The sequence below is a fragment of the Chamaea fasciata genome, unplaced genomic scaffold (genome assembly GCF_029207755.1).
Source record: "Chamaea fasciata isolate MVZ Bird 193981 ecotype frontalis unplaced genomic scaffold, bChaFas1.0.hap1 SCAF_4, whole genome shotgun sequence".
Classification (NCBI taxonomy): domain Eukaryota; kingdom Metazoa; phylum Chordata; class Aves; order Passeriformes; family Sylviidae; genus Chamaea; species Chamaea fasciata.
Genome location: NW_027094089.1, coordinates 77,988,495 through 78,012,183, shown reverse-complemented (window position 1 = coordinate 78,012,183; position 23,689 = coordinate 77,988,495). Strand labels below are relative to the sequence as shown.

The 23,689-nt window shown below is 45.6% G+C and overlaps 1 protein-coding gene across 1 annotated transcript; it reads right to left on the bottom strand.

Annotated features, from left to right (window-relative positions):
- Window positions 1-240: 240 nt before the first annotated feature.
- Window positions 241-16,724, bottom strand: LOC136289005 (transmembrane protein 182-like). The gene is made up of 5 exons (XM_066182473.1): window positions 16,498-16,724; window positions 13,845-13,962; window positions 11,047-11,145; window positions 8,353-8,490; window positions 241-1,475 (listed from the first exon to the last, which is right to left on the bottom strand). The coding sequence occupies exons 1-5, from the start codon at window positions 16,648-16,650 to the stop codon at window positions 1,246-1,248; spliced, it is 738 nt and encodes a 245-aa protein (XP_066038570.1). The 5' UTR covers window positions 16,651-16,724; the 3' UTR covers window positions 241-1,245.
- Between the last annotated feature and the right edge of the window lie 6,965 nt (window positions 16,725-23,689).

Sequence of the window (23,689 nt, the reverse complement as noted above, 5' to 3'; positions counted from 1 at the left end):
ATTCAGAGTAAATTATTCAAAACAAATTTATAGTGAAATTTGCCACTTGAAGAACTGATGGGGCACAGGCACAGCCCAAGGTGATATAATAATATCATGTCCCCCCTCCTTTTCCCTCAACAGGGATCACCTTTCAGTTTTTGGGTTGGGAATCCCCACAAAACTGTAACCAGGGAAAATACTAAATGCAGAGCAAAGCATTGCTGTAAAGAAATACTAATTAATTCATGTTATGTTTCAAGCCACAGAAACTGGTTTATTCCCTTATTGAAAGTTAGGTTAGGTCCAGGTACATTTGTATCTTAAGAATCAGGGCTTTTAAGGAAGAAAAAAAGTTTCTCATGTTTCCCGACATCCCATTAAAATGGTTGTCCTTTGACGTCAATTAGAGCCAGCTAAGAAAAAAAAAATCATCCTTAATTGCTTTTAAGAAATAGACATTATTGCTTGCACTGTCGCAGCCAGATTCGATTTCCTTTTACAAGAAACCAGGATGCTGGGAATGCTGTAAAACTCCAACCCTGCTGAATATGGATGTGGAGCTCTGCTGACAGAGAGTTGCTTTCCCTTGGGCTGTGGAAAAAACTGGTGCAAACCCAACCAATGTGCTGAAATATCTCCTAAGTGGAAAAAGGCTGGAGCTGGATGCTCAGCTGGGGCCGTTTTGGGATAGGCAGTGGTCGGACACCTCTGCTCTGGAGCCAGGCTGGGAGACCTGGGGGTGCTCTCCTGGAGAAGGCTGCAGGGAGAGCTCAGAGAACCTTCCAGTACCTAAAGGGGCTCCAGGAGAGCTGGAGAATGAGTTGGGACAAGGGATGGAGTGACGGGACAAGGGGCAATGGCTTCCCACTGCCAGAGGGCAGGACGGGATGGGATATTGGGAAGGAATTCCTGGTTGCGAGGGTGGTAAGGCTCTGGCAAAAGGTACGCAGAGAAGCTGTGGCCGCCTCTGGATCCCTGGAAGTGTGCAAAACCAGGTTGGATGGGGCTTGGAGCAACCTGGGATAGTGAAAGATGTCCCTGCCCATGGCAGGGGGTGGAACAGGGTGCATTTTAAGGTCCCTCCCAACCCAAACCACCCTGGGATTCTGTGGATGCCCAGTGCTCCATCACTGCCTCCCCATGAGAGTGAGCATAACCTATCCTGACAATTAGAGCTACACAAACAATCAAGTCCTCAAAATCCGGGTGTGTTTCTTTACAAGGTGTATCCCCAAATTTCTCAAAGCCTTCTCTGCAGTTGTTTTACTGCAGGGAATCCAGAATGTCTCTTCCCACCAGGAAGAAGAGGAGTCCAGAGAGCAGCACCAGGGGCACCCCGGCAGCGGCGAACATGAAGGACCACCCATAGTAGACGTGCACGGGGACATCGTCCAGGCACTCTTCACTCCTCTCCAGGAGGATGTACTTCTGAAAGTCAGCTGCAAACTCCTTCCACATCACAAAGAGAAACACGAGCAGGAGAAACAAACCTCCTGGGGGGAGAGACAGAACTGAGTTATTGCCGGTGCAGAAAATACAGGAGCAAAAGTGAGGAGAAGAGATCACAGCAGCTTCTCATTCACGCTCCGCATCAAAGCTTTTGTGTTGAGGAATTTTTGCTCCTGGCATTGCTCTGCAGGTTCCTGTGGAAGCTGAGGCCACTCGCCATGGCAGAGCCCCAGACCACAGTGATCAGTTCCTGCCCACCAACACCTTCTGCTTCTGCTGACCACCAGCACTTCCGAAGGCTCTGCTTCAACAGCATAAGGCCATGGAGAAACCACCAGAGCAGAGCTGATGTTCCCAGCAGGGACCTGCATTCCTCTCTCTACGGTGGGATGCAGTTTCACCTTTTTCACTTTTAATTTTTCAGATATTAATGAGGAGGCACCAAAACTTAACTTCTTCCTTTTTTCTATCTACCCTCGGAAGAAGCGTCATAGCCAATCCCCACCAGGAAGGCAAAGATGCCATGATAAATCCTGCCCATGGCAAAATTCTGGCACTGCCACCCCCCGAGCCAACAGAGCCTGCAGGGTCAACACATTATGGGGTAGGAACAGCACACAGCCATGAGATGTTAATCTTAGATGGGCTACTAAATACCAGAATAATAACAAGAATAATGAGCAGCTTATGCTATGAAGCTGGAAGCAGATGACAAAAACTAGAGTGGCCCAAATCTCATTTACGCTGTATCATTAAAGAAATATATTTCTGTGGTGCATTTTAAACTCAACATCTATTAAAGCTAAATAGTGATGGTGTGATGACAGGTCTGAAAGCAGTTCAGAAATATCTGATCTTGCTACTTCACAGGTAGAAGCTGCTATTTTTAAATGGTGCTGTATAACATATACACACACACACACATATATGAAAGAAATACATCACAGCTTGTATTATTTTTATGGCTGAAGTGAATTGCTCGAAATTAATTTAGTTGACAAGTTACCACACAGTTCTGTGGATGTGTTGTGGCTTCTGCAGGATTTAATTTCTCCCCTTGCCATTTTTAAATCAAAGGTAGTTGTGGTCTATTTAATTATTCTTCCTGGCAGCTTATACACTCCAAAACCCAGCTCTTGTGCTAAGGAAAGGAAAGGGGCAAAGCTTGACGTTGATTTATCTGCTTAGGGAGGTTACTGAATCTTCATCCAGAGGAAATGCATCCGTGTTTTACTGTGATTCTGTTTATAATGGTTATAAAAACATCTCAGAGACAAAAATAAGACTCACATGAAGGTAAGAGGCTTCAAAGTCCTCTGGGAATGAGACAGAAGATGCAGCTCACCACACTAAGCTGTCACATTTACTAAACTGCCTGCCTCCCATGCCCTAAAATGATGCAATCTTCAAACAAAAATTGGTGTAGCCATACGAATACTCTTTACATCACCCCACACTGATATTCCAGCCATTCTCCCTGACGTGGAGGAGTCCTTGTTTTTCCTGGAGAGGCAACTAAAGAGTTAAACAGCAGCTGCTGGAACATTTGCATGTTCATTGAGGTTTTGATACCACTTGAAATTAAGTGCACAAATAAATATTTTACACTTACTATGATAGTTGTATGCTTAAAATACCAATTATTCTACTAGGAGAAAGCAATGGCGTGCTCAAATAGTCGCATGTCCTTTACAAAATACAATGTATTGATAAGAAGGCAATTAAGTCTTTATTACTGATGTAATTTAAAATTAAATTAATTAGATAGCAACTGAACCTTGAAAAGTGCTCCTTTAAAGATCAATTTCTATTTCATTAACTTATAATACCTACCATAAGAGACGCAAATGAAAGCGCAGCCCCGGTGGGACAGAGAACGTGGGTATGGAAAAGTACTTTGGAATTTTGCTTTAAATAACCAGGAATTCTGTGTTGATTTTTCCCAGGACAATTTAGATGGCCTAAGTCTCACTTTTTTGAAGTAAAGAGACCAAAACCTTCCAGTTCTTTCTGAGGAGGGTGCGGGGAGCCCCAAGGGTGGGTGGCCCCATCCCCAACCTCTTCAGGAGATAAGGAATGGGAACTGGCTCCTCCTCTGGCCTCAGGAGAAACTCCAGGTCTTGGCATGGAAGGATTTATTATTAAACAGATACTGGAGGTGATGGCATGGCCATGGCATCTAAATTAAGAATGTTTTCACACTCTGGGCAAATGACAAGAATATGTAAAGCAAGCAGTCTTCTTCCCTGGAATAATTACAGCTGAGTGATGAAGAAGCCCTGGGATTTACACCATGTCCTCAGTGGGAAGAGAAAAATCAGAAGGGCAGGTGCAGCCAAATGACGGTGGGAGCTCAGGAAGGGCAGCTCAACAGAATCTGCTCAGCCAGAAATATTTGTTTGGAGCAATCACAAGCGTACCTGAACTTACCTAAAATGTGTCACAGTTACAGCCATCAGCAGCCTCTTCATCATGAGAAACATCATGAGGATGTTTCACTCCCGCATTACCGAAGTGTTCAGCACTTCTGTTTTAAAATGCTGCTGTATTTGGGATTTTTTAATCTGTTGAACAGGTTTCACTTTACTCCCTGCCCTCTGTGGCTTTAAGTATTGGACACAGCAGAAAATCATCTTTGTTTCCTGCCAGCTTTGGGAGTAAAGACACATTCCTTCCTGCTTTGGGCAGCCAAATGAAAAACTGAAAAAATGTAGTTTTCCGTCCTAAACATGACACTGGCATTGGCATCCACACCCAAGGCACAGTGTGTGTATTGGGTTTGGGTAAAGGAAGACATCATCAAACCTCATCCCCATGCTCCTCTCAGCATCCCTGTGCTTTCTCCACTGGCAAATTACCCAAGTGATCCCTCTCCTTGCCTCCTTCTCCCTCTTTGCCTCTGTTCATTAGGATGGCACTGAGAAAAATTAACTGCGAAACTCTATCTCCAGGCTGATGAGGTCAATGGCATCTTCTGGGGAGGGGCTAATTGCCAGAAGATTGCAGTGGGGTATTAAATCTGTCTCCTTTGTGTGCTGCAGATCCGGGAGCCTGGAGCTCCATCCCCCTCTCCCAGCGGAGCTGTGTCTTCTGTGTGGGCAAATTGAAGTAGAGCTTTTCCTTTCTCTCACTTTTTTTCCTTGTGACACCTTTATAGCTGCTAATTGTGGGGACAGGTGAGTGAACTCAATCTTTAACTCTTATTCTGGGGAAGCTACTGAACTTTTGTGTAATCTGCTAATTAGGAGAATAATGAACTTTGACTCGTTCTCCTCTCTCACTCGTTGCCTCTTAAGGATGTTAATAAGAAGGAAATGGAGGGGTGACCTTCATCTGTCCTTCCATGACTGTCAGCCTTCACTGAACGTGGGGAGCCTGAGACTGCCAAAGTGGAGCTGCTCCATTTGGGAAGAAGAATCTGAGAAAAAAAATCCAGCACTTTAACTCACAGGAATGGGAAATCTGCCTTTTTTGGCCATGCTGTTGGGTCATGCTGAAGAACAGGTCAGTCCCACTATGGGTAGGGATGTGACCCATCATCCCAGGTTGTTCCAAGCCCTGTCCAATCTGACCTGGAACACTTCCTGGGATGGGGCATCCATAGCTTCTTTGGGCAACCTGTGCCAATGCTGCACTTCTAAGTTTGGTCTCTAAAATGCCCAAAGGAGAAGGAAACACAGGAGAGGAGCACAAGGTAGGAAAAATGAAGGACCACGGGCAAAGTTGTCTCAGCAACTCAAAGGGCTTCCAGAAGCTGCAGCACCCAGCTCGCCCAGCCCTCCCAGTGACATTGCAGTGACAATTAACCAACCTCTGACTACTGAAACAAAGGGACAACCAGGCACCAGGCAGGATCTGCCACCCCTTGGGAGTGCTGATGTTCATTCCAAGATGGCAAGTGCTGGGAGGAAAGCAGCACTCTGGCTCTTGGCTCACATATTCCAGGTGCTTTTGGGAGAAGGTTGGCAGGGAAGACTGCTCAGCTGGGGCTATGGGCGTGCAAAAGCAGCACCAGCAAATGTCAGATGGGCTCCAGCTCTTTCCAGAGTCACCCAGTGGAGGAAATCCAGAGAAATGGCTCCAGTGCTTTGGAAGAGCTCTCAGAAACACCTCCCAGAGTAGTCCATTGGTTATGGGAGCTGGCACAGCCAGATTTGCCCTCTGGAATGTACAGTAAGTAAAAGGCGTCTCAGAGGGAAATCCAGAGGGATCCAGCTGAGCCATAACAATCCTTACCCCTGGGCACTGGATTCCCCCAACAACAGATGGACACACAACCCTCCTCGGGACCATGCCAGGCTGGTCACCTAGAAATGTCTGGGGATGCATTTGCAGCAGTAGTGTCTTTAGAGCCTTTTGGTGGGAAAAGCGACGTCATTTTGCAATGAACAACCACGACTTCTCCCAAAAGTAGGGAGTTTGGCAGAACAAAGCTGCTGGTGGAGGGTTCCCTGCGAGGCCGGGACATCCCGCAGTCCTGGTGCTCCATCTCCCATTCCAACTGCCAAACCACATTCCCACTCTGCAGATTGCCAGCTTTTTCACACTTCCTCAAGGAGAGATCCTCTCTGCAAGGGAGGTTAATTAACACTGACCTGCAGGCCATGATTAGAAGACAAGAGGCGCTTTCTCCTGCATCATCCCTGCACATCCCACTATCCGAAGGAAGGGAATGGCTGGGGACTTGAGGCTGTGTTAAATCCATTGTTCCTACTGCTTAGTGCAATTATGTAAAATATTTTTAGAAGAGATAATGAGAAAATAACCATGGAGGGATGCAACCCAAATCCACCCAGAAGCCAGGGCCAAGCAGGATCCAGAGGTCTGAGATCAGGATAAGCCCCCCGCAGAATAAAAGGATCAGTTAAAACACTAAGGAAACTTTGCTGAAAAACACACTGAATCCTTCTGCTATCATTTGAATGGAAAACATAGTAGGAAGTGTCTTCCAGCTGAACTCACTCCCCCGAATGACTGTTAATAACAATGATTGCTGTTCAGATTGAAGCTGCATTAATACAAACTTCAATTTTAACAGCAGCATCTTTGTCTAATGCCAAGAGGTTTATGTGATGCATAATCAGCTCTTCTAAAAAGTGTCACATTCAAAGCCCAAGCCTTTTAATCAAGGAGTAGTCAAAGTGGAAAAACAATGAAAAAGAAAAAAAAAAAAGGAAGACAGCTGAGTATTACTCGGCATCCTTTTCTGTGATATTTCTGCCCAAAGTGCAGGTTGGACACACTCCTCAGGGACATCTGCTGCCTCCTGGGAGCCTGGACTACAAATGGTAAGAGAAAGCTTCCTGCCCTGGTACAGCCCTTGGATTATTATCCGTTATGGGATCACAACAGCCCCATGGAAAACTACAGGCTTGGGGCAGCATGGCTGGGAATCTGTTTGTGGAAACGAACCCTCAGGGGTTCCCAGGTGGGCAAGAGGCCAATGGCACCTGTCTTGGATGATGAACGGTGTCCAGGGGGATCAGGGCAGTGCTACCCCCTTTGCTGGCACTGCTGGAGCACCTCCAGTGCTGGGGCAGCTCTGGGACCCTCATGACATGAGGGACATGGAGGGGCTGGAACACGTCCAGGGAAGGGAACAGAGCTGGGAATGGGCTGGAGCACGAGGAGTGGCTGGGGGATGTGGGAAAGGGGTTCAGCCTGAAAAAAAGGAGGCTCGGGGGGGACCTTCTGGCTCTGCACAACTCCCTGACAGGAGGGGACAGCCATGGGGGTCGCGATTTGCTCCCAGGGAACAGGGACAGGAGGAGAGAAAACGGCCTCAAGCTGCGCCAGGATGGGTTCAGGTTGGACATCAGCAGGAATTTCTGCATGGAAAGCATTGTCCATGTCTGTCACAGGCTGCCCAGGGCAGGGGTAGAATGACCATCCTTGGAGGAATTTAAAAGTTGTATAGATGTGGCAGCTGGGGACATAGGTCACTGTCAGGAGTTTTCTTGTTAAATATTTTCATTAATGTTTTCGGGCCCCCCAAATTTGGGCTCATTTGTACCATAAACTGAGAGTAAAGACAGTGTCTCATGTGATTTATGCCAGATATGAGGAAGCAGGAGCTGGTGAAGGATCTGCAATTAAGCAGTGTTTTTTTCAGAGAAAGGCCTGATTTCATTACAAAGTTCTTCACTTGGCGCAGCTCAACTGAGCTCCAGCCTGTGGCTGCTTGAGTCATAAAAGAGCTTTTTTCTGAGTTTGAGTCACTGGTATAAATCAAGTATTTCTACTATTGAAGCCAGTTATTCCTCTCAAATACAGAAAAGGAAAAAGCCCAAGTGATAATTCAGTGGAATCATTGGTAACAGCAGTGGGAAAAATGAATAAATGCCTATTTTTAATTCATTTTCCTGCAGTGCCATCGTTTCATCTTTTATGGTCTCCTTAAGCCAGCCCTCCCATTTTGGATCATGGGGCTTGCCTTTCATCACTCCGTGGGTTTCCAGCTCTATCAAAGCTAACAGCAGAGGCAGGAGCAGCCCAAATGCAAAGCCTGACTTTGGGGAACTGAGCAGGGCTGATTCTGCCCAGGCTTAACACACCTGCAGGCTTTACTGAAATAAAAGGCTTGCAAAGAGGAATAGTAAAAACAAAAGATATTTTCAAAAATCTCAGCCTTGCTAGGGCTAAGAACTATCTTGCTAAACCTGGCTGAGCACAGAATCATGGAGTGACAGAATGGTTTGTGTGGGAAGGCGCCTTAAAGACCATAAAGGCCACGGACAGGGACACTTTCCACTGGACCAGGCTGCTCAAAGTAGCCATGCAAATATTGTCCCAGGGGCTTAATCCCAGTGGGGAAGAGGGAAATCATTTGCTGCTCCCATCAGAGCCCCATCCCCTGCGGCAGCACTCCACCCCCACCTGCCCCCACTCAAAAGCCACCCTGCCCCAGCCATGCCCCCTTACCTGAGAGCAGCAGGAATCCTCCCCCAACTTTGTAGGAGCGGGGGCTGGAGAAGGGGACCCCACACACCAGCAGGAGCCCCCCCACGAGCCCGGCAGCCACGGCCAGCAGGATGAATGCCGTCCAAAAACCTCTGTACACTGCAACAGGAGCAAAGTCAGTGAAAGGAGGGGGAAAGAGGCTTTCTTCAGCCTCAGAAATCTTTTTTCTTAATGATGCCATGTTTAACTCCTGCTTTAGCAACAGTAAAAACAACAACCTGTGACGCTGCCATGCCAGGCAGCCAGGGCTTTGCCAGGGCACCTGGAACAACCACGGGTTCAGGGGGAATGCCATGCCCTACAGAATGGGACTGGAATGAGGCCAAAGGGTTGGGAAGGCTTGCCAGGGAAGCACACCAAAAAAAGGGGTGGGAGGAAAGGACACCACTCTTAGCTGTGCCAGGGGAGATTGGAAAAGCTTGGCAAGAAAGGAAAGAAAATAGCAAAATTTGGAGAGGTGGATTCAGACCATAGCTTTGTTCCACTTTAACACTTTCTGAAGGTGCCAGGCTCCCAGTTTAAAATAAAAGCAGTGTTTGCTAGCAGGACTGCAGGGAAAACAGGAGCTCATGAGTTCCCCCATTAATGGCCTGGTTTAACTCTGGGAAAGAGAATGGGGCAGGAGAGCAGCTGCCTCTCCATCCAAGGGGGTTTGGCTGTGACCTCATACAGCCACCCCAGGCAGAGCTGAGAAAGTCTGGTCCATCACATCGCACCGGAAGAAACAGGAATGGGATGGAGCCCACTAATTTAAGTCTCCCAGTAGCCAAGTGTCTTGTTGACACTGCCATAAACCTCATCCAAAGGTAGTGGTCTTCCAGCAGAGACCCTCTGATACCCTGCGCCCCATCCCCTGATTTATCTAATCCCTTGGACCACAACATCTCGCCCTGCCAGTTCTTTTCCAGAAGCTCCAGCTCAATTTAAGCCAAGCACAAGCAAGTGGGTAGTGCTGAAATGATTCACACTTGAAAGAAAAATGATACAGGGGAGATGCGTTTTCCTCATTTGAAACCATTTTGTCAGGAGAGCCACTTAGGGAGAGATAAGTATCTTGAACTCTCCAAAACCACAGAATTCATTTTCATGTTTAACCTCCCATCACCCGTTTCTCTCAGGGAGCCTAAGAGGATGCAGATAAGGCAGAATTATCTCTGGAGCAGGTAATAGCTGGAGGACCCCTCTCCTCGGACAGCCTCCTGTTCTGTCAGCGTTTGCAAATGAGGATGGACTGTGTAGAAAGAAAAGGGTGCTAACGACAGAATTGGCTGCTCCCCCCGAGGGCTTTGCAGAGGATTGGGGCAGGGGAAGATCCCGGTGCTCCCCCTGCCCAAAATGTGGGGGCTGAGCCACACCCACGTCCCCAGAGGTGATGCTGCAGGGCCCGCAGCGCCCCGGGGTGCATCCCCGGCACCTTCACAGAACCACTCAGGTCTGAAAAGACCTCTGAGAATATCGAGGTGGTCCCGGGACTGTCCCAGGGGACACACCTGGAGGCAGCTGGGGAGGGTTTCACAGCCGGGACTGACAGGCAGGGACAGATGCCTCCAGCGCCCTTTATTTAGGACAGAAAAAAAATAGTATGTGTGCTCATCAGCAGGATCATTCAGAACCTGTGCCTGTCTCTCCCAAGCAGAAACAATCCCACTACTTATCCCGAGTGTTTGCTGCACATCCTGAACCAGCTCCTCCTCCTCCCTCCACAGTTCCCTCGTATCCATTTGACACCACGGAGCATTCCCCGGGGCAGGAATTCTGCACAGCATAGCCAAAGAAACGAGCTGCTCTCCCTCACACGCTCCTACTGACAATATTTTTTTTTTAAATTAATTTCTCATAGGGAAAAAAAAAAAAAAACCACCAAACACAAAACTATAAAAAGGTACTACTAAAGGCTGAGGAAAAGGTCAAGATGTTTGTTTGTGCAGAACGTCTGCCCTGCATCCCCAGAGGCAAGGCAGACTGATGCACACTATTTAAAGAAATCAATTCATTTCAAAAAAGATCATTGAATTAATTCTAACTGCTGCCACCAATTTAGCAAATTAAAATTCCTAACAGCAGCTGATTCATTAAAGAACTTGGAAAATATAGAGAAACATAAATAAAAAGGGACCCAGTTGAAAGGGAGTTCTCCAACTGCGCAATGTTCAGTGCTTTAAAAATAAGCCAGTCACTTATGTGGATTTTCTAACAATTTGGTCTTTAACCGATTTTTCAGTGCTTGTTTATTTTGTCTTGCAACAAACCAACACCTGAGCTATCCTGGGAAACCGGATTCTGGGACAGAGTCAGTACTCAGGCTGGGTTTGGGTTGTCTGGCTCCAGCTCTTCCCCGTGAGTGAGGAGATGGGAGAAGAATGGATTTATCCTCCTGCTTTGCTCATAGGAGTAGGTGCTGAGCACCCCGTGGGAGGAAGCACAGCCCATCCCAGCACGGCTGGGCTGGAGAAGAGAAAATGTGGAAGAACCTCTTAGTGTGTGCCTGGGGCGGGAAACCAAGTAGGACTGGTTTGTGACGGAGCTTTCCAAAGGTCTTGGCCACGCTTGGCCGTGTGAATTTACAACAGGAGAACCACAGCACTGACACACATCCCAAATCTCTGCCTGATCCCTTGGGAAAGGAGCTGCTGGGGGAGAGGGAAAGAAACTCACCTGCAGTTGTGTCATAGGAGGGATGGGGGAAAGGTCCCACAGCAATGGGCATGGGGAAGAGGTAGCCATGCATGCAGAACTTGGGGTGTGCTTGGCTGGCTGCAAAAAAAGAAGAAAAAGAATTAAATCAATCAAATCCCCATTTGCTTTTATTTCCTGCAGAATCAGTTAAAGTACTGAGACCGTGATGTGCTGTTTTGCAGAACCGGCAAAACCCTCAGTGAAATCAGAAGGCTGGGGAGGAAAAAAAGATAATGAATCTTGGTTAGAGAGAAAAATAAAAATAGAAATAAGAATTGTGAAAGAGGGGAGATATCAGAGGATCTGAGACTGTTTCTTGCACATCTTCTCATCTTCATAACCAGAGTCTGAAGTGGACAAAAATCACAAAATATGGAACAACTGAAGTCAGTGTCAATATTCTCATTGCTTCTTTCCTCCAGAGAATGTGCCTGAACACCTGGAAGGGTCAAAATGTTTGGGTACCAGAACAAGGTACTTCCAAGACCTCCAGCTGGTGAGAAGGAAAAGCACAATTAGAATGGAAGTGCCCCATCAATATTAATACCACTGAGGCTTATCATGATTAACAGTAATAGAATGAATGTTAAATGAATTAATTAATGGTTGGCCACTTATTTAAATATGTTCCCCAGCTCAAAGGAGCACTTTATAATAGGTGGACATTAGTTCGTGCTAAATTGACTATGGAATACCTATTGAATTAATTATTACATCCACAAGAGCAGTAAATTAATTTGCCATGATCAATCCTATTATAATAAATACATAAAGAAGTAGCAAAAAAATTGCCAGTTATCAGAGTGACTCATTTTACTTCAGGTAAAATTATATTATGTATTTCCATATAATCTAATTCAGTAGCAAACTCCCTGTCTCAAGCTTGTCCTTTTTTATCACAAATTTCCCGTGTGAAAAACCTCCCATCGTTCAGTTAAACGGTGGCGGGAAGTATTCCTGCAAGATTTTACAGGAAACAGGTCAGGGGCTGGGGGACAGCGAAGTCATTTGAAATTTTAATCACTGCAGAGTAAATTTAGTGTGGGAACCTGCATTATTTGCAGGGAAGTGCCCTCTGAGGTGATTGTGCTGCTCCACAGCCACAGGAACATCTTCCACCGAGGCCTTGGTGGGCACAGGGCCAAAGTTTTTGTGATGCTTAAAGCCTTTGCAGAACTTATTTAAAATCTGGGGGGGGGTGGTTTATCCCAAATCCTACTGTAGAGCTGTGGGCCCCAGCAGGGCTGGTGCCAGACGTGTCCTGGTGTGGTTCCACTCCTTTCCTATTCCTGGTGGGAGCACCTGTTTGTCTTGGTTTGGAAAGACAGTTGTCTGCCAGGGAAAGCCAGAGCTCCCTTTGGAATGGAGAATGTAACCCCTCTATCTCCAAATTATTATAATTTTGCAATTAGGGGCTCTCAGGAAAAAGTATGGGAATAGAAATAATAGGTTTTTACTAGGAATATTAAAAATACAAAAAAAAAACCCCAAGCAAACAAATAAAAATCCTAGAAAACCTTGCCAGAGTCAGAGAAATGACCTGACACCCTGTTGGTCAGGGTGTTGGTAGCAGTCCAAATGAATCCTCCTGGAGTGACAGATGTGGTTCCATTGGAGTAGAGGTGATCCTGTAGAAAATGGTCCTGCAGTGGCAAGATGGGACCGGTCTTCCTCTGGAATCTAGTGGAAAACAGGCTGCCTGGTGATCCTGGGCCTCAGGGTTTTTTTAGGTAGGAACAGTTGGCTACCCCCACTGGGTGGAGCATCTCCCAGTGGGATGATGGAATTTTATCAGCCATGCAGTGAGCCTCGATGGCCCATTAACAGCAGACACCCCCTGGAGGGAGGATGGGTGGTGGAAGAGACAAGAACACTGCCCCACTTGGTTTTACAGCTGCCCATTAACAGAAGTTTCCCACCCCCTTCCCCCCAGAGTCACAAGGAATGGGTTTTACAAGAGATAAAGAAAACACCTCCCCAACCAGTTTCAACAGATGGAAATAGAATACACCTTTTTGGTTACATATTGCAAACCAAGACACCGGTTCACTGGGCCAACCCTTCACTGCACAAGGGACACCAGGCTGGCACCAACCAGTGTCACAGAATGGGTTTCACCCTTTCCTTCAATTTGTTTTTGAAGGGTTGAATGTGTTTTCCAAAAAAAAAAAAAGGATTTTGCATCCCTCTCTGCTTTTCTCAAGTGTAATTTTCATGATCTTAAAAAGTAAAGAAGGTAGGATTTTAAAATAAAATGGTTTTCCATGGTGCACCACTGGGGCTGAACACCCAGGGACACCATGAACATGGAATTCCAGCGTTCCCAGTGGTGAAATCGGCTGGAGCTGGGAATGCTGAGCACCTGGAAAGCAGAAAACAGGGACAGTGAAGCGATGGCAGGAAGGGCATAGGCCCACATTTACAAGACTTTGCTGAACACAAACATCAAGAGGTATTGGTAGGAAGGGGAAGGAAGGAAGAGTTCTTCTCCTTGCTGGTGGAAGCCACCACTTCACATAACTTTGTAGGTGATAAATGAAACAGCCTCAAGAGGTTGCAATATTTTTGTGAACAGTCCTCTGAGAGCAAAATCCAAGTCAAAAACTGAGCACAGAAAGGGCAAAAAAAGAGTGAGCCAGGTTTGCTTTTGACAGAAGATGAGAACAACAAAAATGAAATAAGAACTGTCTCCTCATCCCTGGGAGCACTTCCTGTGTTTGTTTCCCATTAAGTTGTGAGGGAATGCTGTGGATACGGAGTGGTGACATTGTACTCACTGTACCAGAAGGTCCAGATGGTCTCAGGGTGGCCCTCGCCAAAGAACCAGCACCGCCAGAAGAATCCCTCGTGGTGGAAAATGACAATCTCCTTCCCGACCTCTGCAGGAGTTTCAGCCTGGGGGGGGATGAAAGTCCAGGCTGAAACAGGGAAGATCGTGGTACCAAGAGTGTATGCTTTGCTAAGACAGACGTTGATTTAAATTTTTATGGGGTTTTCATTTGCTTTTCAAGTCAGTTTTGGAGGGATTAGGGAACACAGAAGAGCTGCAGTCTTCGAATTTCTGTCACAGCTAGGAAATGTTCTGATAACAAATTGTCCTGCAGACCTGCACAAACCATTTTCTGCCTTCTCTGCTCCTTAAGCCCCTGCTGACCAAAGCTGGATGGGAATTTCAGGGAGCTGGGCCTTCTGAGTGTGTTCTACTCTTCAAACCCCTTCTTCCAACCCCCAAACCAGACCTGCGAGCACAAGGTTTTTGGTCTTTCCAGAAGGGATAACATTGCAAAGTTTAATCATGGAAGATTTACCAAAGGATTTATTAAAATTATCTCAAAACCAGTTTTATCTTCCTCACACACAGTTTGGAAAAGGAGACAGGACGGTGACAATATTAGATTTTATGATGGATGGGGAATGTCCACAGAGGAGTCTGCCCTGTGAACCAGAGAAAGGAGATGGGACTAACAGGGAGGTGCTAGAGGTACTTCTCCTATCACAGGTTAATAGATTTGGGTGGGAAGGGACTTGAAGTGTCACCCCCTGCCATGGGCAGGGACACCTTCCACTATCCCAGACTGCTCCAAACCCTCTCCAACTGGCCTTGGACACTTCCAGCGATCCAGGGGCAGCCACAGCTGCTCTGGGCATGCTGTGCCAGGGCCTCACAGGGAAGAATTTCTCCCCAATATCCCTCTGGCAGTGGGAAGCCATTATCCCTCCATCCCTTGTCCCAAGTCCCCCTCCAGGTCTTCTGGAGCCTCTTTAGGGACTGGAAGGGGCTCTAAGGTCTCCCCAGAGATCTTTGGCTTCCCTCACCTTGACGTTTTTTTACATCCCATTATAGCAGCTTCCAGAGCTCTGACCTGATTCTCCTTTTACTTTCAGGATAAAATCCTGATTATAAGAAGGAGAACATTCAGCACTGAAATTTCCTCACCTGGTGGCTCTGACTTGGTGCATCTTTAGCACATTTCACTGAGTTTGCCAGCTACTCAGCCCATCCTTATCAGTGAGGGACAGGATTTGACAGTTTAAGAAAGGGCAGAGAAGGTAAAAACAGAGCCTGTTATCCACAACCAGTAACAGAAATAGAAATAATAGAAACGGTGTCTGAAATAGAAATAAAATAGCTCAGAGCGAAAAGTAAGAGCAGTTCCTATTTCTGCCTGCTGGTTTGAAGTCACTGCCTCAGCGTCAGGCTCCCCAACACTTGGCCAAGAGCGTCTCTGAAATGTTTAAGACGCTTATTCGTGTCATGCAGTGCATCATCTCTGCTCTCTCCATTTTTCAAAACAACTAAAATGTGAAACAATTAACACTGTCACTTCCCAAGTGCACAAAAAACAAGTGGCAATTCTCTGTCTCTGCCATCCCCAGGCTTTACTGAGCTGAGTGGAACTAAAGACCCTGTTTTCCGTTTCCCTTCTCCAGGCTTTTTTTTCCTTTTTTTTTTTTTTTTTTTTTTTTTTTTTGGTTGGGAAAGTCATTTGGAACCATGACTCAAGAAAACAGTGCCCTACATTTGATTATGGGATTCTGAAATGAAAGAAAAATATTTCTTGCTGGCATCATGATGCTTACCCAGGGTGACTCACTGCACCAGGAAAAAAATCAAACCTAATTGGATTGAACTTTGAAGTAACAAAAAGTCTGCACACAACAAGGATCTTCCTGTCATTTCGTAATGGAAACCACACATTGATTGGCACAAAAACATTTCAGGGGAGTGGGTGGCTCAAGGAACTGATCTGGTTGTTATTTCATTGAAGAGTTAGACAACAGCAAGTGCAGCGAAAATCCAACTTGAGGGATCTATAAACAAGTGACACCAGCCCTTAGCACTAAAATATCAAGCTGTCCCTGGGAAATTACATTTCCTGCTAACTAAAATCCTATATAAATCTTACTTTGAGGATATCCAGGCCACTGGTTGGACAGGCAGGAATCCGTCAACTCTGCTCTAAGTCTGATGTTCACTTTTGTTTAGTGTCTGTTCTGCAGCTGTATCACCTCAGATGGAAGTGATTGCCAAGCCCCACACTTTTAAACATGAACTAGTCTTAAATCAAGAAACTACAGAGGGAGAAATCTTTTAATGGCAAATATCAGGAGATATCTTTTGTCTCTAGAGGGAAATGCTGTCAACAACTAAAGCTCTTACATTTTTGCCTTTCATTCCCTAATGTTCCTATCTGCCAGATTACAGAGGTGCCGTCCTAATGTTTCCGAGACAAAATTAACTCCAGTCAAAATGCTCAATATCATGGAAAAGCCAGGTTGGATTTTAAAGAATTTAAAGTTTTACCTCAGGCTGACCTTTTACATTAACAGGTCACTTTCACTGAGCATAAACATTATCACAGGTTTCAAAATTTTAGGTCGGGAATTATTTAACAAAGTTCTTTCAAAGCACAAGATTTCAGAGCTCACCCCCCAAGTGCTCAAAGTGCTGTTCCCATGCTGGAAGACCCCGCAGGTGTCCGTGGCCAGGAGCCAATAATCCGTCCCAAAGGCGACGAGGAAGAGCAACACCCCGATGCCTCCGAGGATCCCGGCTGCCAGGGCAGCTGCTCCGGCCTTCATTGGGCAGCAGGGGGGAAACCAGCACAACTGGAAATCAGAAAAGGAGGAAAAGCCCCGAGTTTCCCCAGTCTCTGGAAAAGCAGGGGCCAGAGAAATGCTATTTTTGGATATGGATAATGATCTCCCTCCTGGCTGGTGTGAGTTTCAGTGGGTGGTGGGGCAGGACTAATAAAAGCAGATGACCTGGGGTAAGCAAGCAGCTGTGGCATTAAGGATCATGACAAACAGCTATTGAGGCAGAGCAGGGAGTCATCCAAGGGGACACATGGCTGCTGCTGCCAGACGAGCAGAGCTGGGAGTCCTCAGGACATGGCTCTGGGTCACGAGTGCAGAATTCCCGGGACACCAGGGAGTTATTCCCATCCCTGCACACAAGAGCAGGGGTAGACTCAAAGGTCTTCCCTACACCGTGGAGCCTGTGGTGTCCTCAGCCACTGTGGTGACACCTCTTACTGAGACTCCACAAATGGCAGTTCTGGAATTTGCATCTCCTTATTTCTCTGAGCAAAACCCTGATGTGGATTTTACAGAAAGTAACCCCAGGAATGCAAGAAAAAAACATTAAAACGCCGGGAGATCTTAAATATCCCTGTCCTCTTGGAAGGGTTGCAATCAACATCTTTGCACCAGGCAGGTCCACGTGGAGCTGGAAAAGGAGCATCCAGCCAGGTGCACACATGGACACACTGGGGATGTCCTGCAGTCGTAAATTATGTTCTCCCTCCTGCCATGGAAAAGTGGATTACATGGATCCATACCCCTCCCACCCACCCAGCCTGCTGTGGGAGAAGTGTCTCCCGGGAGCAAGGACATTCCTGCATGGAATTTCATTGCCATTTGCTTGCTAATGTTTTTGGCTTCTGCTGGAGCATCTGCTGTCGATCACTGCCAGGAATGGGATGCCAGACTAGGAAAATTATAATTTCTGTAGGGCAGTAACTATATTCCTGTGACATGCCAGGAGGCTGGGAGGAGAAATTTAAATTACAGTCAAAAAGCAGGTTCTGATTTTCTAACCTTAGCCTTAGTCATGACCTGCCCTAAAGTGGAAGGGAGAGGGGGGTGATGATGTTGACTGCCCTATCCTATGGGAATTTGTCTTGCCAAATTAATTTCCAAATCAATTTAATATTTAAAGTTACCTGTGAACATATGGGTATCTCAAAGCAACCGCACACTGGTTGGGGAACCTGGAGAGGGTTGGGAAAAACTTTGACTACACTTCTAATTGAGGCATACAGAGTGATGAATGTTCTCAGTCTTCTGTTGGGCTTCTACAAGCACAACAGAATTTAAATTATAACAATTTATTTTATCTTCTGAATTGTCTTTCTTAAATATTGCAGGGACAGCTGCTAAATAACACATTAGACCTCTCTCCCTCACTATCCCAGGGGCAGAGTTGCTCCTGGTTTAACATGAGCATGTGAGGAAGTCCACAGGATCCAGGATCAAGAGCAATCCCTTCACTGACACAGGGAGAAAGGAGAGCTGGGATAGGGTGCAGACTTACCATCATGCAGGGTCAAAACTCAGTCACAGAGCTGTGATTCTGCAGGAATAAACACACCGTCCATCCCATTGTCCTGCCATTCCACTGGAAACACTGCCAGCTGCTGCGAGGGATTTCCATGTAGGTTCTTGTGGCCAACTCTCCCTAAAACTCCACTCATCCCATTCCTACACAAATTACCCTTTCCCACCACATCCCAGCATATTCACTCTTTTTCCATAGTTTTGAACAGCAATAACGCACTCATCTCCCAGTCACTGGTTCTTCATTGCTGCTCTTCGTATTGAACATAAAAAGGCTGATGAAATACAAAGTCCAACTTACCTATCACCTAAATAATCAATTAGTGCAGTTCCAGTCAGCCATTTAACTACCACACAATCCTGGCTAAACCTGTCTGAAGTGACAATGACAACTGGTTGCCATCTCTTCTTGTGATCTCCTCCTCAAAGCTGGACAGGAAAGGAGCTTTGGCAACGCCCAGAGGAGCTGGGTGAAAACAAGAATTTGCACACCAGGAATGAGGATTTTTTTGTAGCTCACTCTGCAATTACATAAAATTAAAATGCGAAGTGGGCACTTGTATATTTTTGTTTTAAAAAAAGGGATTAATGTACACTTCAACATTTCTGGGTGTGTTTTGAGCCAGCTGTACTTGGCGTTGCTGTTTTTGTGCTACTGAACATCCCAAGATAGTGCTGTTTGCCATTTGGAAACATCCTCAGGAATTCTGGGTCCTGCTGGCAGAAAAGCTCTGCGTGGCTGAGGCAGAACATTGCTGGTGCCCAGCCTTGGCTCTTCACAGGATGCCTTGTGCCCAGTCAAACATCCTCCAGATTACAAGGCTGTGGAACAGGAATTGAGTTCCCAAGGTTGAAATGTCTCTCCCTGCGCTGAAATTCCACTCCTGACAGGTGTTTCTTTTCAAAGGCAGGTTGGACAGGGATTCAAGCGACCTGGTCCTGTGGAAGGTGTCCTTGCCCATGGCAGGGTTTGGAACTGGATCATCTTTAAAATCCCTTTCAACCCAAACTGTCCTGTGATTCCAGGATGATTCCTTGTCACAGCCCCAAGTATCACCTTCAGGATCCAAAAAATTCCTGTACAATGAGACCGTGTGGTCTCTCCCACAGCCTGCAGGAAATGGTGATGATGATGTTTTGTCCTTTGGAGCCCATGTTGGGATCTCTGGAATGCCACACCAAAGCCGAGGGGGGGGGGGGGGGGTGAATTAACCACCCAGCACCACATTCCATGCAAAGGCAGACACAAATACTATTTAAATTCCAAGGAAAACAGCCCTCCCTTTCTTCCCTTGCCTCTCCTGGTGCCAGCAGGGACCTGCTTTCAGCATGCTCTTATCCAGAGGTCAAATGATAGTATCACCATGGCCAGCTCCAGGACTTCAGTGGATGGAAAGGAAACTTATATCCTGAGCATTTTATTGATTCCTAATTGACCCTGAGGATTTTATTTTTGTTTTCCCTCCAGCTTTTAAATCAAAATTGGGACTCTCCATAATATACATATTCTAGCAAGGACCTGGGGCAAGTCAGCTCAGATTTTTCACAGAACTGGGTGTTTTACCTTTGAATTGATCAAAGACTCCATCAGCACAGTCTGTGTTGTTATTTCCAGTAGTTTGATCCATGCTCACAGAAAAATTTACATTTTATGTAGATAGATCAACATATTTTCACTCTCTCATGCGGAAAGCAGAGGATTTCTTAGAATTTGATAAAGAGGTGAATTTCCAGGGCTGCCTTTGGAGATTTCACTGAGTCCCTTTGGAGATCTGCAGACCTTTCTCCACTGGAGCTTGGCCTGACAATCCTGGGTGGTGAAATACTGGAATGGGCTGCTCAGAGCAGGGGTGGAGTCCCCATCCCTGGAGGGATTTAAAAGCCCTGTGAATGTGGCACTCGGGAATTCAGGTCAGTGGTAGCCCTGGCAGTGTTGGGGGGGGTTCCACGGTTTTAAAGGACTTTTCCAAACTAAATGAGTCCATCGTTCTATGCTCTGCCCTGCTCCAAAAGATGTCCCATGTGATGTTTCCTTAGGTAGGTGAGTGAATGTCTCTCGAGTCTCTTCTTTTACTCTTTTACCCCCTGTCCTTGGAACAAGAAGATACTGAGGACAGCAAAGCCAACCAGACCATGACAAGAGCTCCCTAGCACTGCCAACTTTACCTTGGAAAAGCCACCAATGCCCCCGAGGGTTTCACAAGGAACAACTCCCCAGTCTGAGCTGTGCTGGCAGGGAGAGCAATAGATACCCATGTCGACATTTGCCCCTTTAATTCTCCTTTAAAATGATAATCTCCAGTTCATCTCCATCACATGCTCCTTTTTCATCTCTCCCGCCTCCATGTCTCTTGGAAGAAGCACATAAGCCTGGATGTTGAAAGATCCTTAATGGTTCTTCTGAGGCTGAATCCCCTCCAGGACTTGATGTGAGGAAGGAAAAAAGCTCAAATTTGCCTCACCTGCTTCTCAAGCACTGCCAGCCCTTTCCAGGATTAAGTCATTATAATCTCCTAAAGCAGTCATGAAATAAAATAAACACAAGTGTGGCTTTCTGCTCAAAATAAAAATACTAAAGTTCACATGAGGAAATGCATTTGGAGTTGTGAGTACAGGGGAGATTTTGCTTGATTTTCAAATGCAGCTGACTGATGTCTTTGCAAAGAGTTTTCTGATGTGGTTTTTGGGCTCTTGCTTTGCCATCGAGCTGCTCCCCCTCATTAAAAACTTTTGCCCGTTTTAACCAGAACTTTCCACAGAATCCTGTAAACTTCCAGAGGAAGCACAGAGCAAAAACTCTCTGAACTCCTAAAGGAATCAAACTGATGCAATTTATTTCCACAGAACCATGCAATATTCAATGATACACTGAATCCATGTTTTTAACACTTTTTAAAGGACTAAAACCCTGGAAAGAATTAATTAGGCATGCTCTGAAGCCTGAGCACTTAACAGTTTTCCACTCGGTTGTAGAATTTTAAGACCACCAACACTGGATACTGGCAAAGATTATCAAAGGTATTCTGGGCTGAAATACAAACTAGTCAGAGGGCTCGGCCACAAAGTGACTGGAAAATACTTCACAAAAGCTTTAGCTGAGCTATTATATTTTGTAAAGAAATTTTAATAAAAAACCCACGGTATCCTGAAGGTTAAATTTAGGGCAGAGTGACTCATTGGGAAAAAAATGTCCTGCTGGGAATATTGTCTTCTCTGCAGATCAAGCAAATTGTTCATGCAGCAGAGAGGTAGTGATGGACCCAGCACTCAAAGTGGGGCTGGAAGGGAATGATGGGCTGGGATCCAGGACGGATCCCATGCCTGAGCATGGGAATGTGGGGCTGGGCTGGAGCAGCCTTTGCAGCCACTGCACACCTGGAGCCAGCAACCTCTGGAACTGCCAGAAGCTGGGAGATCCTGGCATGGAAACATCTCTTGTGCTGAATTGAGATGAAAATCTACAATCTCAAAAAAATGGAAGGATTTTTTTTTTTTTTTACCTTTTTTTTCCACATCAGATAAAATTTCCATTCCATTTTCTGGCATCCTTCCAACCACTTCTGTTGCCTACAAAGAAATCTACCCCCACCATTTAATAAGGTCCTTGATAACCCATAACGGTATTTCAGAGAACTGCTGGGAATATCAACTGGAAAAAAAGCTCCTCATTTAAGTTCCTGATGCCCAGAAAAATGATGAATGCTGCACAAAGATGACAAGGATGGATGAAAGACAGAGATAGTACAGACACCAGGTATTTTGGACAAAAATAACACAGTTCAGATGCAAAAGCATAAAACAAAAATTAAAGAGCCAAAAAACCCAAACAAAACCCAAGCAAGAATCAGCCAATCAGAGTTTCTATCCTTGATTAAAAACTCCTTGACAAGCAAATTGATTTAATTTCCTTTTTGCTCTCCCACTACAGAACAAAAACGACTCATCTTAGTAAATCCTCCTATGACTATTTACTGTGCAGAATTTAAGGAGAAATTTAAAACACTAAGGACACAAAACTGCAGGTGAACAGGGACATTCCAACCCCAGAGAGCTGAGGAACTCCAGGTTCAGTATTTTTTTTTCTCTGCCTTGTATGCAATGGCTTTCACCAATGAAAAACAACATCAATATTATTTCCTCATTACAATCACTTTCCTCACTTGCGATCTTGCGACTACTGGCCGAGAGTTGAAGGAGCTGATGTTCCAAGAGGATCTGCCTGGAATGACACCCAGAGACACCCCTGAGTGTCCCCAGCTCCTGATGATGCCACCAGCAGCATGATGAAGATGCAAGGAGATAATAACTCAGAGATGATCCCATAACACAGTGAGTTTAATTGAAATAGAAACGTGGAACACTTCAACATATTCTTAAATGTCTTTGATGGTATCATATATGACAACATACTCAAAGATGGGCTGTTTTCTAAACCAAGTACAACCAAACCCACATGGGTCCCATGCACATAGATTTAACTAGGAAACAAACCAAAACTGTAATAAATTAACTGAAGTTGACAGTGAGCCTATATAAAAATCAATAGATATGTACATACATTTATATACATAAGCGAAACACATATCTATTGCTAAAAGCTCCAATTTTCCTTTGCAATGAAGTGAATCTCCAGAGATGGAGCGACCATCAAGTCAACATGAACCACCTCAGCTTATGCCAGGACACCATAAAGGGTTTTTTTCAGAAGAAAATGAGACCTTGGATCATTGCAAAGCAAATACACACAAAATTGTGCCTTTAATTTAAAATGAAAGCTCCAATGTACCGTACAGGGGTCTGCTAAGGGAGTATTTCAGCATGCAGGGGACTGGTTCTGCGAGTCCAAAAATATCATGGAGGGGAGTTTGTGAATTCCTACAGTTTCTTTTAATGCTGCTTCAGAAAGAGCCACTCGTTCAGATTAAACACTCTTGGATCAGAGGAAGGAGAAGAGAAAGAAAAATGTCAACGCAAAACTAAAACTTGTCCCGTCAGGTTCACCCAGGACAAGAATACAAAGGCTTGAACTTACCTGGAGTTTCAAAGAAAATTACCCAAAGCTGGGGCAATCTGTCTTCCTCAGGTCCTATCCCTGGAATTTACCTCCATCTGCTGTGCAAAGGGCTCACACCTTTCCCGGAAGAAGCAGCCCGGGTTTGGGGCACCCTCCTGGCACTTTCAAACCCCTCTAAACCCTCAGCTCCCAGCTGTGGCAGCCCAGATCACCCCAAAATATCTTCACAGGATTAACTAACCATGTCAGAAACCTTTCCCATCTATTTTCAGGGCTGTCACCCGCATCTCCTGGTATCACCACTGGGTTTGGAACTTCCTCATTTTAACTTTGAGGTGAACCACTCCTTACGTAAATTTTTAAAACAGGTAATAACATATTTTTCCCTTTTAACTCAGCTGCAATAATTTTTCATTAGCAGAACTGTGGCTGGGTGTGGGACAATCCCTCAGTTAAGACACAACCCCTTACTTAACTATGTCATTTAAC

Bases quoted from the DNA above. Each gene is read 5' to 3' on its own strand.
- LOC136289005 (XM_066182473.1), bottom strand. From the start codon at position 16,650: ATGAAGGCCGGAGCAGCTGCCCTGGCAGCCGGGATCCTCGGAGGCATC. The intron at 13,963-16,497 runs GTGAGCTCTGAA...ATCCCCCCCCAG, and splicing joins GCACTTTGAGCACTTGGGGG to GCTGAAACTCCTGCAGAGGT. The intron at 8,491-11,046 runs GTGAGTTTCTTT...CTCCTGTTGCAG, and splicing joins CTCCTATGACACAACTGCAG to TGTACAGAGGTTTTTGGACG.